This window comes from Gopherus evgoodei, chromosome 14 (assembly GCF_007399415.2).
Source record: "Gopherus evgoodei ecotype Sinaloan lineage chromosome 14, rGopEvg1_v1.p, whole genome shotgun sequence".
Classification (NCBI taxonomy): domain Eukaryota; kingdom Metazoa; phylum Chordata; order Testudines; family Testudinidae; genus Gopherus; species Gopherus evgoodei.
The window spans coordinates 23,502,595-23,518,144 of record NC_044335.1 but is presented as its reverse complement, the minus strand read 5'-3'; the positions used below and the strand labels follow the sequence as shown (position 1 = coordinate 23,518,144).

At 44.5% G+C, this 15,550-nt stretch overlaps 1 protein-coding gene across 1 annotated transcript; it reads left to right on the top strand.

Moving 5' to 3' along the window:
* Window positions 1-15,466, top strand: FAM83D (family with sequence similarity 83 member D). The gene is made up of 4 exons (XM_030533697.1): window positions 1-573; window positions 11,373-11,540; window positions 12,780-12,904; window positions 13,988-15,466. Exons 1-4 carry the CDS (start codon window positions 112-114, stop codon window positions 14,946-14,948), a joined length of 1,716 nt encoding a protein of 571 aa, XP_030389557.1. The 5' UTR covers window positions 1-111; the 3' UTR covers window positions 14,949-15,466.
* The last annotated feature ends 84 nt before the right edge of the window (window positions 15,467-15,550 follow it).

Below are 15,550 nucleotides of genomic sequence, written 5' to 3'. Positions count from 1 at the left end.
CCGTGGCGGCAGCTAGTTTGGTTCAAACTCCCTATAAAAGGCCCCCGCTCAGCCCCTTTCGGTTCAGCTCTCCTCTCCCCGGGCTGGTGGCAGCGGCTGTTGCGACTCCCCATGGCGAACCAGTCCCAGTGCCTGGAGGACGCGCCCGGCCGCTGGCCCCCCGGGGAGCCGAGCTCGCCCGAGCTCTACAGCGAGGCGCAGCGGCTGGCGCTGGAGGAGCTGGTGGCGGGCGGCCGGGCCGCGTTCCGCGCTTTCCTGCGCCGGGAGAAGGTGCCCGGCTTCCTCTCGGAGCCCGAGATCCAGGCCATCCTCCAGGCGGCCGCGCCGCCCGCCGGGACCGAGGACGGGGCGGCCGAGCCCTCGCTCAGCGCCTCGCTGGACTGCTCCTCGCTCACCTACTTCCCCGAGCAGTCGGACGTGGAGCCGCCCGTGCTGGAGCTGGGCTGGCCGGGATTCTCCAGCGGCTCGTACCGCGGCCTCACCCGCGTGGAGGCGCTTTTCCAGCCCAGCTTCGGGGAGACCATCTACAGCTGCAAGGAGGCGGTGCGCAGGCAGATCCGCTCGGCCAGGGAGGTGAGTCCCCTGCCTGAGCCGCCTCCTCCTCCTGGCGCCCAGGCTTGTGCCTGGGGAACTGGGGGTGCTGCGGGTGTAGCAGCTGCATCAGCCCCTGGCTGGAAGTGGTTTCCATCACCTACAGCGGTTTAGAGTTTGGTGAATGACTCTCGGTCAGTACCCGCACTATACAGACTGTTCCAGCGCCCCATGGAAGCTGGGCTGCAGGGGGGGAGTTTAACCCACCCTGCTGCTGTGTCCTTTAGTGTGAGCAACCTCTAGCCCCTGCCTCAGCTCTCCGAGCGCTGCCCCAGGCTCTAACGACTGGGTGAGTGCTTAATCTGGGCAGTTAATGGGGTGAGCTGTTGGTGCGGAAAACCAGAGTCTGGCTGCGATTGAATAATTGTGTACTCATACTGTTCACATTAGTGCAATAATCTTTGTACAAAGCATGCCTAGGTGAGGTATCATTTGAAAACCCATAATTTGCTGGTGGTCAGTGTTATCCCTGGTACAAGGTGGCAACACATTCTATGTGATGTTGTTATAACATTCCCCTGTAGGGGGTTAACAACACATGCATCTGAGGAAGTGGGTATTCACCCAGCAAAGCTCATGCTTCAATACATCTGTTAATCTATAAGGTGCCACAGGACTCTTTGCTGCTTTAACACGTTTGAAACTCCACTGCCCTGCACAGGCAGAAATCAGGTCTGCCCTAAACAAAAGAGGGAATGTGTACTTGCTCTAAATTGTATTTTAAGCAGTAAACAGAATCATCACGCAGAGAAGAGAACTAAAGGATGCTTACATATGTGAAAAAAAAAAAGCAGCAAATATCCTTTCATGTAGACTGTCTCTTTGGGTCTCTGCTGGAAATCTTTTTCAAGAGTGGGACTGAAACTACAAAAAAGGGGGAGACAAAGGCCCCAAGACACTCCACCCCCCACACAGACCATGCCCATCACATTCACTGCCCCTAGAGAGACAAAGGAAGTGGCTCTTAAACTGTGGGACGAGTCCTGACCCGTGAATTGATTCTTATGACTGTTGAAAGCAAGTGGTGAGAACTTTGCTTTGAATCAAATGTAGTTTGTTCGGCTGTTTTATCCTGTAACCATTTCTGACTCTTATGCCTTATTACTTGTACTTTGTAGTTAATAATAAACTTGTTTTTGTTTTATCTAATTCAGTATGGTCATGCTGAAGTGTCTGGGATCTTCCTTTGGGGTAGTAAGTTGTGTGCCTGTTGTTAAGGCTGTGATTATGTCACGGAATCCATGTCTTCCAGAGACCTCTGTGACATTTACTTGCCTGGAGCTGTCAGTTGGCAGGCCGTGCAGCTCTCTGCTGCTGCTGGTGACAGAGCCCCTGAGCAGCAGGGGGACTCCGCAGCTCCCAGCCCCTGCAGGTGTGTGTGGGAGGGAGAGGACCCCTGTAGCTGCCACTGATAGTGGGGGAACCTCCCCGACAACTTTAGGTGGCAAGGGGACCTCAAAGCTCCCAACCTGCTCAGTGCCTGTGGGTGCTGGACCCTCCCTTCTCCCCACTTTGTCAGGAATATTTTTAGTAAAAACCACAGGTCATGGGCAATATACAAAAATCCACAGAAGCCTGTGACCTGTCTCATTTTACAAAAAAAAAAAAAATCCCTGACAAAATCTGAGCTTTACCTATTATTCTCTTAAAGGAATAATGGACTTAACCTATTTGTGCTGTCCAGGAGAGGGCTTGGCAGTACAGGACATGTATTCCTGGGGAGAAATGTGGGAGTGTGTTGGGATCACCCTGTAGTAATCTTTAAAGCTGGCAAGAGTCAAGGTGTGGCTGGCTGGCTGCAGCGTGTACACATGTAGCTGAGAGTGATTTACATTCTGGAGGCTGTTTGAGAGCAGTCCAGGTTGGAGACTACAGCAGCAAGGCATTGTAACCTGAGGTGCCCTTTACAGGGCAGGGATTACACTGTTACTCATTGGTCTGGACTATACTCTTGTATGTCACACCTGGGGCTAGTCAGGCTCTTGGTCTGCATCACCCTTGCCAGTTCTAACTAATGCTGTCCTAGATGGTGGTTTGAAAAGCATCCCTTACTTTATCTTGGGGTATGTATGTAAGAAGGGGTGGGGAGGCAGCACTGAAACAAACCATGGCTGTAGGAAGCTCTGATCTACAAGAAAGCAAAACAAACCCCCATAACCCTCAGAATGCAGGCAAGGGATTCCCTGTAACTTTTATACTATGCTTCCAGCCTGTGCTGCTTGTAAGGAGCAAGGTTGGATTGAGATCTCTGAGTCAGGGACTTGATCATCACCCAGATGTCCTCTGAGCTGGTTATAACATGTAGTGTAGCTGGGACCAATACTGTCCCAGTGACAGGGCTAAAACCTTGGACTGTCTGCTAAGCTGCCTGAATATGGACCTGTTGATGCTGACTCCTTCAGCTGATGTGGATTACAGCAGGAGAACATCTTTAGTGCCATAACTGCCTTCACTATGCAAAATGGAACACCTTTTCTGCTATGTATGCCCACCTCTTGTCATCACTGCACTTACTTTTGCAATGCTGCACCAGCAATATGGTTAATTATACCTGTTTAAAATTGGCACTAATGTGATATAAAGGTTGAGGAAACAATGCACTCAAAAGTCAGAAATTGTAGAGTGAGGGCCGAATTGCCCCTTGTGCATATGCCTTACTTAGCATGTAGTGTCTGTCACTTCCACTTTGTAACTTGTCAAATACTCCCCCCCATCCTTTAGGGGGGAGGGATAACTCAATGGTTGGAGCATTGACATTGGTTGTGAGTTCAATCCTTGAGGGGGCCACTTAGGGATCTGGGGCAAAATCAGTGCTTGGTCCTGCTAGTGAAGGCAGGGAGCTGGACTTGATGACCTTTCAGTGTCCCTTTCAGTTCCATGAAATAAAATATATGGCAATATATCTATTTATTTATTATAAATATCACACTTTCTATAGTAAAATCTTCCAGTTTCATTACCCTGCATACAAGCTGTACTACTGTGTAAAACAGACTATGCCTCTAACATGCTATCCTAGCCAGAATATTAGGACGTGTGTCATTTCTCTTCAAAACAAATGAGTCAAATTATAAAGTCACAAGATTAGGAGAAATAACATTTTAGTGTTAGGATCATAATGATTTAACCACTTCTTGCTTCACAATAGTCTCTGTATTGCGGAAAGGGTAAAGTTAATTTAAAAAAAAACCCTAAACCTATTAAACAATATATTATGAATGTATTGCTCTCTGTCTGCCTTATATCGCCTATCAAAAACATCATGCACAAACTTGTCCAGTTTTTAAACAGCTTAGAAATTTTTTTGAGGGATCTGTTTGGATCTGGCCACACTCATTAATTCTTTCCCTTCTAGCAATGTTACACAGTTACATAAATGTTGAGCTTCATCCTCCCTTTATGCTGCTTGCCAAGACATTCCAAACCTTTTCACCCAAACATTCCACTGCTCATGAGCTGAAGTTTGTCTTGGCCAAGACAAATGAACCCTTAATTGCTCCCATATCAAGTTCCTAACCAATTTGTCTTGTGTAGCTGCAGTTCCCTAATAAATGCCGTGTTGCTTTTCAAAGTTTTTGCATGTGTAGTTTCCCTCACTGATGCAACAGGATTTTATCTGCAAAGACAACTCTCTGGCCATAATGCTGTGAATTATCCATTCCCTCCCAGTTCCCTAGTCTGTAAACAGCTGATGTTCATAGATTTGCTCAGAAGCAGTAGAGTTAAACTTCACCTGATGCTAGCCAGTTTCACTACTGCCAGTGGGAACCCAGAGGTAGCTGTTTGAGGGGAGCAAAACAGGCAGGCATTTAGCTTCTTGGAAGGTGGGACTGAAGATGCCAAAACTGGAAAGTTGGCAAAAGGACGGCTTAGAAGTCCTTTTTGTTCTGTCCTGCATTTGTGTGTGTGTGTGTGTGTGTGTGTGTGTGTGTGTGCGCGCGCACGTGTGTGCTCCCTCTCTCCCACCTGCCACCCCTACCGGCCAGAAGACTGAGGTGGGGAGAAGGAAGCAAGCACAATCTTTTTTTCAGTAACTAGTATCTGAGATAAGGGGGATGTCCTTCTTGTCATCTTTGTCTCAGATGCCTACTAGTGAGGCTGCTTAGCAAGACTGAGCCCCTGTGCAGAGTCTAGGGCTAGCAGCTGAAGATGGCACAGTAGCTGTGCCAGTGGGAAAGCATTGTTTTTGTTGGTTAAAGTTAGACATTTAAACCATGCCCTAGACTTAATCTAGTTGATAAACACCACACAAAACATGCACTTCTAGCAAAAATGATTGCTAGAGGCAATGGGCCAGATCCTGTTTTGTCACAGTAACATAACAGCCCGAATAGCTGTTTATCTCCACTGATCTTTGGGCCCCATTGCTCCTATAACTTGTATCTTAGGCCTGGTCTACACTTAAAATTAGATCTACTTATGTCACTCGGCTGTGAAATTTTTTACACCTCACATGCTGTAGTTACATCAAATTAACTCCCAGTAAAGGTGCAGCTAGGTTGATAGAATTCTTCTATCAACCTAGTGACTTCTACTTGGAGAGGTGGATTAAAACTTCAATGAGAAACACCCACTTGTCCATCAATGTAGGAAGCATCTACTCTGGCACTACAGCAGCACAGCTGCATCACCGTAGCTGTGTTACTGTTGTATAGAAATCACCTAAGATATCTTATAATGCTACTAAGAACCAAGCAGGCATCAAACAACCAAAAGGAGAATGTCTTGCTCATTTTCTCCCTTGTACTCCAAAATTTGACTTGGCATAAGTTGCCATAATTGGTCAGATGTCTTGTATCCTGTCTCTGACAGTGGCCAGTACCAGAGGAGACCAAGGCAATATCTCCTTCCCCCAGCAAGTCCTTTCTATAATTGAACAATATTTTACAGGCAACTGAAGGAGGATTTTTTTCCTGCTTACCTGTAACTTGCACTCAAACTAACACTGCCCTCCACCCTGCCCTTTGCTAACTTGAATTGGTTTCTGGTTGCCATTTGAAAGTATGTGTATTATGGGAGGGAATCCAATGAGCATTTTGACAATCATCTCTGGAGTGAGCTAGGTCAGGCTTTTTAATCTGGGAGGATCATGTTCTGAATACGCTTCTTTTGGTTGCTAACAAACAGTAACTTTAAAAATACACCTAGAGAGTTTAAAGAAAGAAACTTGTCAGGTCAGCTGTTGATCTGTATGTGCATGACAACCCACAACAATTCCACCCAAAACACAATAGAATAGGAAAGGCCAAGTGCTATGGGGCTGAATTTTTAAAGCTGTATACTCTTGAGGTTCAGAATTCCATGTCAATCAGTGTTAAATTGTGAAAGAGGGAGTAACAGATAAGATTTTTTTAATGCTGCCCTACAATATGAGGGGAAAGGGGTCACTTGAGAAAAAAGGACAAGTGAATTTAGAATGAATAAAAGATAACGACTCGAAATGGTGTGTAATGCACCTAAGGAATTCGCAACCCCAAGAGGTCAGTCATTTACTGTAACTGAAGTTAATAAAAATAGCCGTGATAAAATTAGGACCAATAACATGTAATTAGACCTAATAAAAACAGTCACTACATCTCATACTTCAGGGCATAAACTGACAGAGTTAGGAAGAAAGTTATTTTCTTCCTTTCCCACCACAGTGTACAACACGGTGTACCTGGCTTGGTACTATGTGCTCTGTATAGAGGTTGGGATTGGTTTCCTCGGAAACTATGGATATTAACTACAGCCAAAGGCAGGATATTGGATTAGATGGCCCAATGGTCTGACACTTATTCAATAATAATAGCAGGCTGGAAGGAAGTGCCTTTCCTAGGAGTGGCTGTGAAAATCTAAAATACCTGAATGGAAACCTTGCTCTACTTGTGTTTGGCTTGGAATGCTGGTCTGTCTAGTGCAATAGGAAAACAGCATCTCTTTCCATATTCCTGTACCTGACAGTAATGCGCAGTGGGAGGATTGGAGTTGTGTGGCTCAGAGGTAGATGTGGACCTGCAACAAGAAACTTGGCCTTGTGACTTGTCCAGTTGAAGTGTACATGTAACTCATTGAGGAAGGTAAAGTCCAGAGGTAGTGGCTAGAAATACATCACAGTACTCAAGCAATGGGCTTAACTCTAATCTATTACTGTAGCACTGATACCTGAAAATTCTGGAAATCTCAGATTCAGTAGGGGAATGATTACTGGATAATCCTATCTGCTAGAAATAAACCCACTTCTTCTACAGGTGCCAGAGCTACTTGAAACCAGAGCTGTCTGCTGTAACTTGCATATAACTCAAACTACTACATGAGACTGGCTTCTTCTCCAGGGATTACCTCTGTCACATAATGCCCTGGGTCTGCATAGAAACTTCCAAATGTTGGGAGGTACTGACCGTTTCTTTATCTTGGGTTTTTAATCAGATTGGAAAGTTGCTGATTCCGGCCAGGTCTCGCAGTGCCTTCAAGGGGCTAATCAGTTCCAGCTGGTGTGGTTCAGTAAAGGTTGCTGATGTAGCATTCTCTCTATTCTATACAAGGAGACCTGAATAAAACCCGAGTTTAGAGAAGTAAACAAGTGATTCAGGTACTGAAAATAGCAAGGGAGTTGTAGCTATTAATCTGTATTGTTATAACATGTTCATAGCAGGTGCAATGAAGGGAAATGACAAGAGAATGAATAACTTGTACCCCTATGTGGCTGTACATGCACCCTTCAGTGGCAGAAACTAGTCACACTGCTCACTCGAGACCAGAACAACTCCTGTGGCCTAAAACACGCACTAAAGCTGAAGCCTGGATCATCCTGCAGGGATCAAACTGTGGAGAAGGTCTACTATATGCCCATCCTGCATGTGCACACCCATCCCTCCTGAAGCAGTGAAGAGTGAAATTTCATGAGTAAGAATAGGTGACAGACTGCAACTACACAAGTGGGTACTTTACCCTTATTTGTGTGAAAAGTGTATTGGTCTCTGTATGCCATGAGCAGTTAGGATCCTCCGTTCCAAGCTTCCTCCTGAAGACCAAATGTTGTAAAAGGGAGAAATTGCTTTCACTGGGTTTCTCTCCCCTTGCAGAGCTTAGAGAAGTTCTCTGTTTAAAACAGCAGTTCAGAAATGTTTGAAGCGCTGATAAATTGAGCACTTGGTTTAAAGATTTGGATGATACTGGCCTTTCCAGTCCATCCATAAATTTGGATGGAGTGTGCATATATTTTTAAGAAGAAAGACAAACTTCTCCCCTCTGCCCCCAATTTCCAAGCAATTTCTCTGATATAGTATGTACCTATATCTGCATGTTAATAGCTTGGTATGGTGTGCATCCGTAACATGCCTTGATTCCATATAAAACCCCAGGTTCAGAATGAACTTTGCCCAAACTGTAAATGTGGTCTGTCTCTTCATAGACTTCACTTTTTCTTTCCCCTTCCTTCCATAGCCTTATAACAAGGTTTATATATTTCTGGATGCACGTGTTCCCCTCCAGGCTAAAAAGAAAGTTAAACTGGTGGGGAAGTGGTTCTGGAACACTGGTGGATGAGATCGTGGTTCCAATGCCACTTCAGTTCCAGGTGAGCTCTACTGTTTGCTGAATTGGGGAGCTTATTTGCCGCAGAGGTGACCACCTGGAGGAAGAAACGCTGGCCAGAAACGTCATAGTACTCTTCTCATGGTCAGTCTAAGGAGTAGCACTGTCGTCTTCCTAGTTGTAAGGCTATGTAGCTAGGCAGCTTCAATGTTTGGCAGAAGGACTGGTGTATGAGGGGGAGAGTGGATGGATAAACTTTCAGCTTGAGGTCATGCACAATCCTAAATGAGGGAAGGGTGTAAATGTATTAAACAAAATGTAATTAAACAGTGAGAGAGATGACTATCAAACAGCAACAGCCTGTTATTGCCTAATGACTGGTGAGTCAATATTTGATTTTGATTGAACCTTGGGGCAGCTAGTGACTGATGGACTGGTAGAAACGCCCTGAAGCCAGAACGTGTGATCACACTGCATTCTCTAGCATCTAGCTTTCCAAAGTAAGTCACTTGGACCCTGTGAACCAGAACGGTAGTTTCAGTCCACTGACTGTAGTGCCAGGCATACGAAGCAAAAGGTGAGGACAGTGCATCAGGAGTCTTTATGTCTGGGGTGGCCAACCTGTAGCTCCGGAGCCGCATGCGGCTCTTCAGAGGTTTAATGTGTGGCTCCTTGCATAGGCACCGACTCCGGGGCTGGAGCTACAGGCACCAACTTTCCAGTGTGCCAGGGGGGTGCTCAGTGCTCAACCCCCTGGCTCTGCCACAGGCCCTGCCCCCGCTCCACCCCTTCCCAGCCCCACCCCTCAGCCTGCTGTGCCCTCACTCCTTCCCTTCCTCCCCAGAGCCTCCTGCATGCCACCAAACAGCTTATCGGGAGGTACAGGGAGGGGAGGAGGCACTGATTAGTGGGGCTGCTCGTGAGTGGGAGGCACTGGGGGGGTGGTGCCCACTGCTGACATATCACAGTGGCTCTTTGGCAATGTACATTGATAAATTCTGGCTCCTTCTCAGGCTCAGGTTGGCCACCCCTGCTTTATGTCTACACCAGGGGTGGGCAAACTACAGCCCACAGGCCGGATCCGGCCTCTCAGGGCTTTGGATCTGGCCCATGGGATTGCCGGCCCCATGGCACAGCCCAAGCCCTAATGTCTATACCACGCCTTAGTCTGAGCCCCGCAAGCCTGAGTCACCTGGCATGGGTCAGACATGGGTTTTTAATTGCAGTGTAGACATGCCCTTAGAAGCACCTTCACTAATGATGCCTTTCATATTGCAAGTATTGGTGGGATTATGGCTAGGTGGATAAAGTGCAGTCAATAACTTGTTTGACCGATTTAGTATGAGCGTTTCAATAGCAGCCATTGTTGGTCTAACTGCTCCCCTTGAATTAAACAGAAGTTTTCTAGCATTGATTTAATGGGAGTAGAAGTGGACCAAAACTGAATGCTTTTGCTAAATACCTTTAGCCTCCCTCTTCTGGCTGTGCCTTGTCACAACAGTGTATTGTTTCTTCAAATTATTCGCCAAACTTCTGTGAATAATTCTTGGAGGGTAGCTTGTTGAAAGTGCTCGAGAGCTAAAATTCAGACTGTTTAACTTTCACTGGACACCTAAATCACTGGTACTGCTTATCTTCCTTGATTTGATATGCATGACTTTTAGAATTGGGATTCTTGTGAAAATGTGGAGTTTTCAACTCCAAATCTACGTTCAGTGGATATTTTCTAATGTCTACTTAAGTTGTGGTTTCTGCAAACGCTTTCTACAGTAAACTCTTGTTAGGACACATGCCATAAGCAAATCTGTTTAAAAATATCTGAATATTTCTGCAGACTCTAATTACCAGTGCTTTGGAACAGGGTACAATGGTGAACAAAAAGGTAAATCTCTGTACTTGTGGGAAATAACTTTGTGTGAACAATACCACCCAAGTAGTGGTTATGCAGTGTACCTATACACACCTTAGGGCTGGGTCACACCTGATAAGTGCAGCTCCCATATACCTACATTACTTGTATAGCCACTCTCCTTTGATGTGTCAATACTTTTGGAATATGGGGAAACAAGCCATCAAATCGAATTTTTTTACCCATCTCCATCATCCCCAAGCCAGATGCACTTCTTCTGAATGATGAAGGGCTAGATCTTTAGCTCTGTGATGACATTTGGAGTCAGCTAGGTGGGTTGCTAGAACACACATGGCTGTGGTCCTAGTTCTTAGTGGCTTGGAAGAGAGGGATCCTCCTGTCTTGGGCCCTGTCTATACTAGAGGAATTATTAGCAGAAAGCATGCAATGATGCTAATGCTGGTGGAAAGATCTTTTGGTGAAGGCACTGGACTGGGACTCAAACTATTAATACCTGGCTCTATCAGGGTTCAGTTCCCAGCTCTGCCCAAGACTCTCTTTGTGACCGTGGATAAGCAGCTTAATCTCTGTGTGCATGAGGATGATGATGATGCATCCCTACCACATAGGTGTTGTGAGGATAAATTCATTAAAGCTTGTGAGATGCTCAGATACTACACGGATGGAAGACATGTTAGATACAGGTCTGTCTCATCTTATGCTGGGGTTACGTTCGGCAGTTAGCATGTAAAACAAAAATCATGTATAGTCAAAATTACATTGTGTAATGGCGGGTGGAATCGCCCGCACTACAGAAACAGTATTTAAATTGTTGCTTTTCTCTTTTTTTCCCTTGTTTTTGCCGACCGCGGAAAGCTGAAATCACACGTTAAATGCACCTAAGATGCGACAGACCTGTAGTCCAGTACAGATAGGAGCTTTTATATCTAAAACTCTCTCGAGCCGCAGTGAACTGATCAGCGACTGTAGGGCTTAGACAAACCCTTGCAGCAGGAGGTGTTCAGCCCAGAGTATCTGGGAGCAAGGGAGTGGAGCCAACTCTGCAAGACTGCTGACTGTGCCACGCCAGCTCCTCGGGTGCTGAAATAAGATGTGGTTTGCTTTTCTGCACAACCTTGCATAATGACAACATGTGAGAGCATTAACGGGTGTGGGAAATGTCCATCTGGGATCATCCTGTATACTCCAGGGCATAATGAGTTTGACTAAATTTTGGGAACAGAATACGATCATTTTGCCAAACAATAACAAAAAGCAGCATGAAAGTGGTGTACAGCCAGACATGTTTGTGAATGAGAACTGACTAAGGGAGTTACTGATCTAGACAGGCAAAGTCATGCTTACTTGTGTAATGGGAGTCAGGCTATGGGCCTCATGGCGTCTTTTGTTTCTACAGGTGATCGCTCTGGTTATGGATTCCTTCACAGATATTGATATCTTCAGTGATCTTCAGGAAGCCTATAGAAAGCGGAAGATTCCGGTCTACATCCTTCTGGACCAAGATTTTCTACCTCACTTCATGGAAATGTGCAGGAGTCTGGGAGTCTGCCCTGAGCAGGAAGGTGTAAGTATTAGAGGAGTTTTCTATGGTAAATTATAGCATTGCCTTTGAAAGACACACCAGTATTCCACATGCTGCCTATAGTTGAACATTTTACATACTCTTTTATGTTTGCTTGGAAGCCTCTGTGTATCCCAAAGGTTGGGGATTTATGCTGCAGGATTTGAATGTGGGCTCTGCATTAACCCAACGTGATAGGTTCCCAAAACCAGCAAGAGCCATGTAGAAGCAGCATACTGACCCGTATCGCAACTTGTATGTATTGTATTGCAATACTGTTCAGAGGCCACAGTCGTAGTGAGCAGCCCTATTGTTCCGAGTGCCATAGATACGTATAGGAAGAGACTGTCCTTGTTCGGAGGAGCATGCGTTCTAAAGCACTTGGCTTTTATAGTCTGTTCTCTCCTCCCCCTCCTCATAATACACATTTCTTTTTAAATGAAGTGTCAAATGTCAAACCCACCTGATGTAGTCACATAGGTCATCTGACATATTCCAGTTCTTCAGAATCAACGTTTTAATTATGAATAATAATAATAAAAAAATTCTAGCTGTCATGGTTGAGGAATCTTCCAAATGTAAAGCTATGCAGTGTTGCCTTAAGTTTTCAGATATCTTGAAGTGTGAACTCCCCTGCCCCTGATATACTCTCACTGAGAGGTTGGTGCTAAAGCCCAATAATGACATTCAGGGGACAGAGTAAAGGAGAGGGTAGGATTTGGAAGTTCCTGCAGGGCAGGAAATGCAGAGGGGCAAAAAGGATGGTGGGGACAAAGGTAGGGAAGACACAATGGTATCCCCAAAGATGAGACTATTTTCCCAATGAGTGTTGCTGAATGTGAAAATCTGGTACTAAATCACTAATGATTAAAAATTAAATTATTACAGACAAGTTTTTGGGCAAACCTCCAATTGACAACAGTGGGAGTTTCTTTGTAGTCCTAACCTATGCCCTGACTAATGACCCATAATTAAAATGGAATTGGGCCATCTCTGCAGATTGAGTCTGACATCTCTGATCTGGAATGGAAGCTGTTTAGAGACAAGGACTTCAACCACATTTATCTCTATAGTGGTTAGCACAAATTAATAATAATGTCACTTAGTATTAACACTTTCTGGACAGTAAGTGGTATTAAGCAAGTCAGTTTCATTCCTCTTTCCTACACTGTGTGGTTTATATGTTGAAGAGAATTGTTGACTCTCTTACAAAAGTCTTTTTTTTTTCTTTCTTTTAAACAGCTGATGAGAGTTCGAACTATAACTGGGAACACTTACTACACAAGGTCAGGAGCTAAAATTGTTGGGAAAGTCCATGAGAAATTCATGTTAATTGATGGCATTAGAGTGACGACAGGCTCCTACAGGCAAGTTCTGGGGTCCTTTGCATTTCTTTAGGCCTTTGAGGGGAGGAGATTTTTGCAAGAAGTGAAAACTAACTTGAAAGATATAGGATTGGCTCAAAAGCAATATTGGTGGTTCATCTATCTAATGTTACGTGAACTTTTAGAATCTGAATCAGCCTTGAATAACTTTGGGAAATTGAGTGGTTGCATTTCAATTGAGCACTCGGATCCATAAGAGGAGGGTCATGGGGAGGAAAACATTAGTCTCCTTGCTTCCGTTCCTGGCAGGCTATGATCCCTAGTACGCTGTTTCCTGTAACTGCCATCATTTGTATTATTCAAACACCTACAGCCAGTTGTGCAAGGGCAAACATATTTCTCCCTTAGTTTTTGTTGCTGCATCAGAGATGAAACCTAGTTGCATGATGGGTTCCTGAAAACCAGTGCACAACACATGACCATACATTAGCTCAATGGTTCTCAACCAGGGGTACGCATACCCCTAGAGGTACACAGAGGTCTTCCGGGAGTACATCAACTCATCTAGATGTTTGCTTGGTTTTATAATAGCTTACATAAAAAGCACTAGCAAAGTCAGTACAAACTAAAATTTCATACAGACAATGACTTGTTTATACTGCTCTATATACTATACACTGAAATATAAGTACAATATTTATATTCTAGTTGATTTATTTTGTAATATGGTATAAATGAGAAAGTGAGCAATTTTTCAGTGATAGTGTGCAGTGACGCTTTGTCTGATTTTTGTAAGCAAGTAGTTTTTGAAGTGAGGTATAACTTGACGATACAAAAGACAAATCAGACTCCTGAAAGGGGTACAGTAGTCTGGAAAGGTTGAAAGTCACTGCATTAGCTCACCAGGCTTCTGTATATTTAATTGCAAGAGTAGATGACTATGGCATAAAGTGTCATCGATTGCATAAGGACTGGATATGGATAGCCCTAATGGAATGTTACACCTCACCTAAACACATAACCCTCCTAATGTGTACTTGTCACTCGGTGTGTATAGCTGTACTATACATTCTAATGTACCAATGAAAGTGAGATTAACTGTGAATCTCGATTTGTTTTCAATAGCTTCACATGGACTGATGGGAAATTGAATAGCAGTAACTTGTTGCTGCTGTCAGGCCAAGTGGCTGAACACTTTGACCTGGAGTTCAGGATCCTTTATGCACAGTCAAAACCGATCAGCCCTAAGCTGCCATCCAGCTGCCGGAGCAGTGGAATATTTGATCACCTGGTCAGTGGAACAAAATCACCTAAAGACTACACTGTGGGAAACCTCTTGAGAGCAGAGTTGGCCAGACTGTCAAGCACTCCCAAGAAACCACTGAAAAAAACAGATTTGGCTAACAACACTGAAGGAAGCAAATCCTATAACCTGGGTCCTCCTTACATTGGCACAGAGGAGTGGTTTGGAAGTCAGGAGGCCATAGTGGAACCAAAGGAGGTGAACAGCATGTCTACTCAAACTGAACCATGGGAAGAGAAGCCCACAGTGACTCTCTCTAATGCTGTCACGCAAACCAGTGTTGTAATGGTAGCATCTGGAACCCAAACCTCTGTTGCTGTTAGAATGGCTGGCACTCAAACAGTAGTGCCACAGAAGACAACTATGACTCAAACAGACAAGAAGGAGTGTGTGGAAGAGCATCTACTGCCGAGACAACAATCGAAAGAAGGATCTCCTTCATCTGAAAAGTCCACATCAACTTCTTCTAGTCTACGGTCACTTTCTTCATCATCATCTTCCCAGTGCTCTCTGGCAAGCTCTACCAGCTCACTGTCCTCTCTGAGGTCCATTGAGTACTCTGGCAACCACAAGGCAGAGTACTTCCAAAAACTGCATAAAGAGAGGCAGTTCCACTACTCTGTTATCAGGTCCAAACTTAACCATATGGTTGCTATCCTCTCCCGAAGGGGACGCGTGCCTGAAAACTATACAAGCTGCCACGTGGTAAGCTGCGATGTAAAACAGAGGCGTGAGATCAGCACCAGCTTACTCAGCCTCAGAGATGTTTCAGTGTTCAAATAAGTGACTGAGTTGGCTATAAGCACCAAGAGCACCAGGCTCACTGCACAGTCCTTCTAATAGCTGCTGATCCTTATAGTCCATCCTGGTACCATGTGTGTAGGGGCTGGTAACTTGCCAGCACTGTAGTCTCGTTCTATACAACTTGTTAAACAATGCACTGAACTATTTTTAATGCCATAAATGCCTCCACTTGCTTTTTAAATATGTAGTAACAGTACAATTCATTCCATCTATGGATGTTTACCCCCTCAATTCCTTGTTAGACCGTCACCGGCAAAATATACTAGCTAGTGCTTTGTAGTGCTGTCAACATTATGGTTTTAACTTATTTATATTTAGAAAAGTTGTTAGAATGATTCTGTTCAAACTGGGTTCTGAGATTTTATTCTGACTTCCACTCACTAACCTGAACTATTTTAATATTGGGTATTATTATAACTTTGGTTTTTTAAAGTTGTTTTATTTTCAAAATAATGTGGGAAATAGCTTCACATCTGTAATAAACAAGGCTAACTTTGTTCCTAATTTGACTTCAATGATCAATTTAGATATATTATGGGTTTATCACTCTTGCATGATAGTCCTAAAGACTCTAGATAAGA

What these genes read in the sequence shown, in the direction of transcription:
- FAM83D (XM_030533697.1), top strand. Translation starts at nt 112, where the DNA reads ATGGCGAACCAGTCCCAGTGCCTGGAGGACGCGCCCGGCCGCTGGCCC. An exon ending in TCTGCCCTGAGCAGGAAGGT is followed by an intron (nt 11,541 to 12,779) that starts GTAAGTATTAGA and finishes TCTTTTAAACAG; the next exon opens with CTGATGAGAGTTCGAACTAT. An exon ending in GTGACGACAGGCTCCTACAG is followed by an intron (nt 12,905 to 13,987) that starts GCAAGTTCTGGG and finishes TGTTTTCAATAG; the next exon opens with CTTCACATGGACTGATGGGA.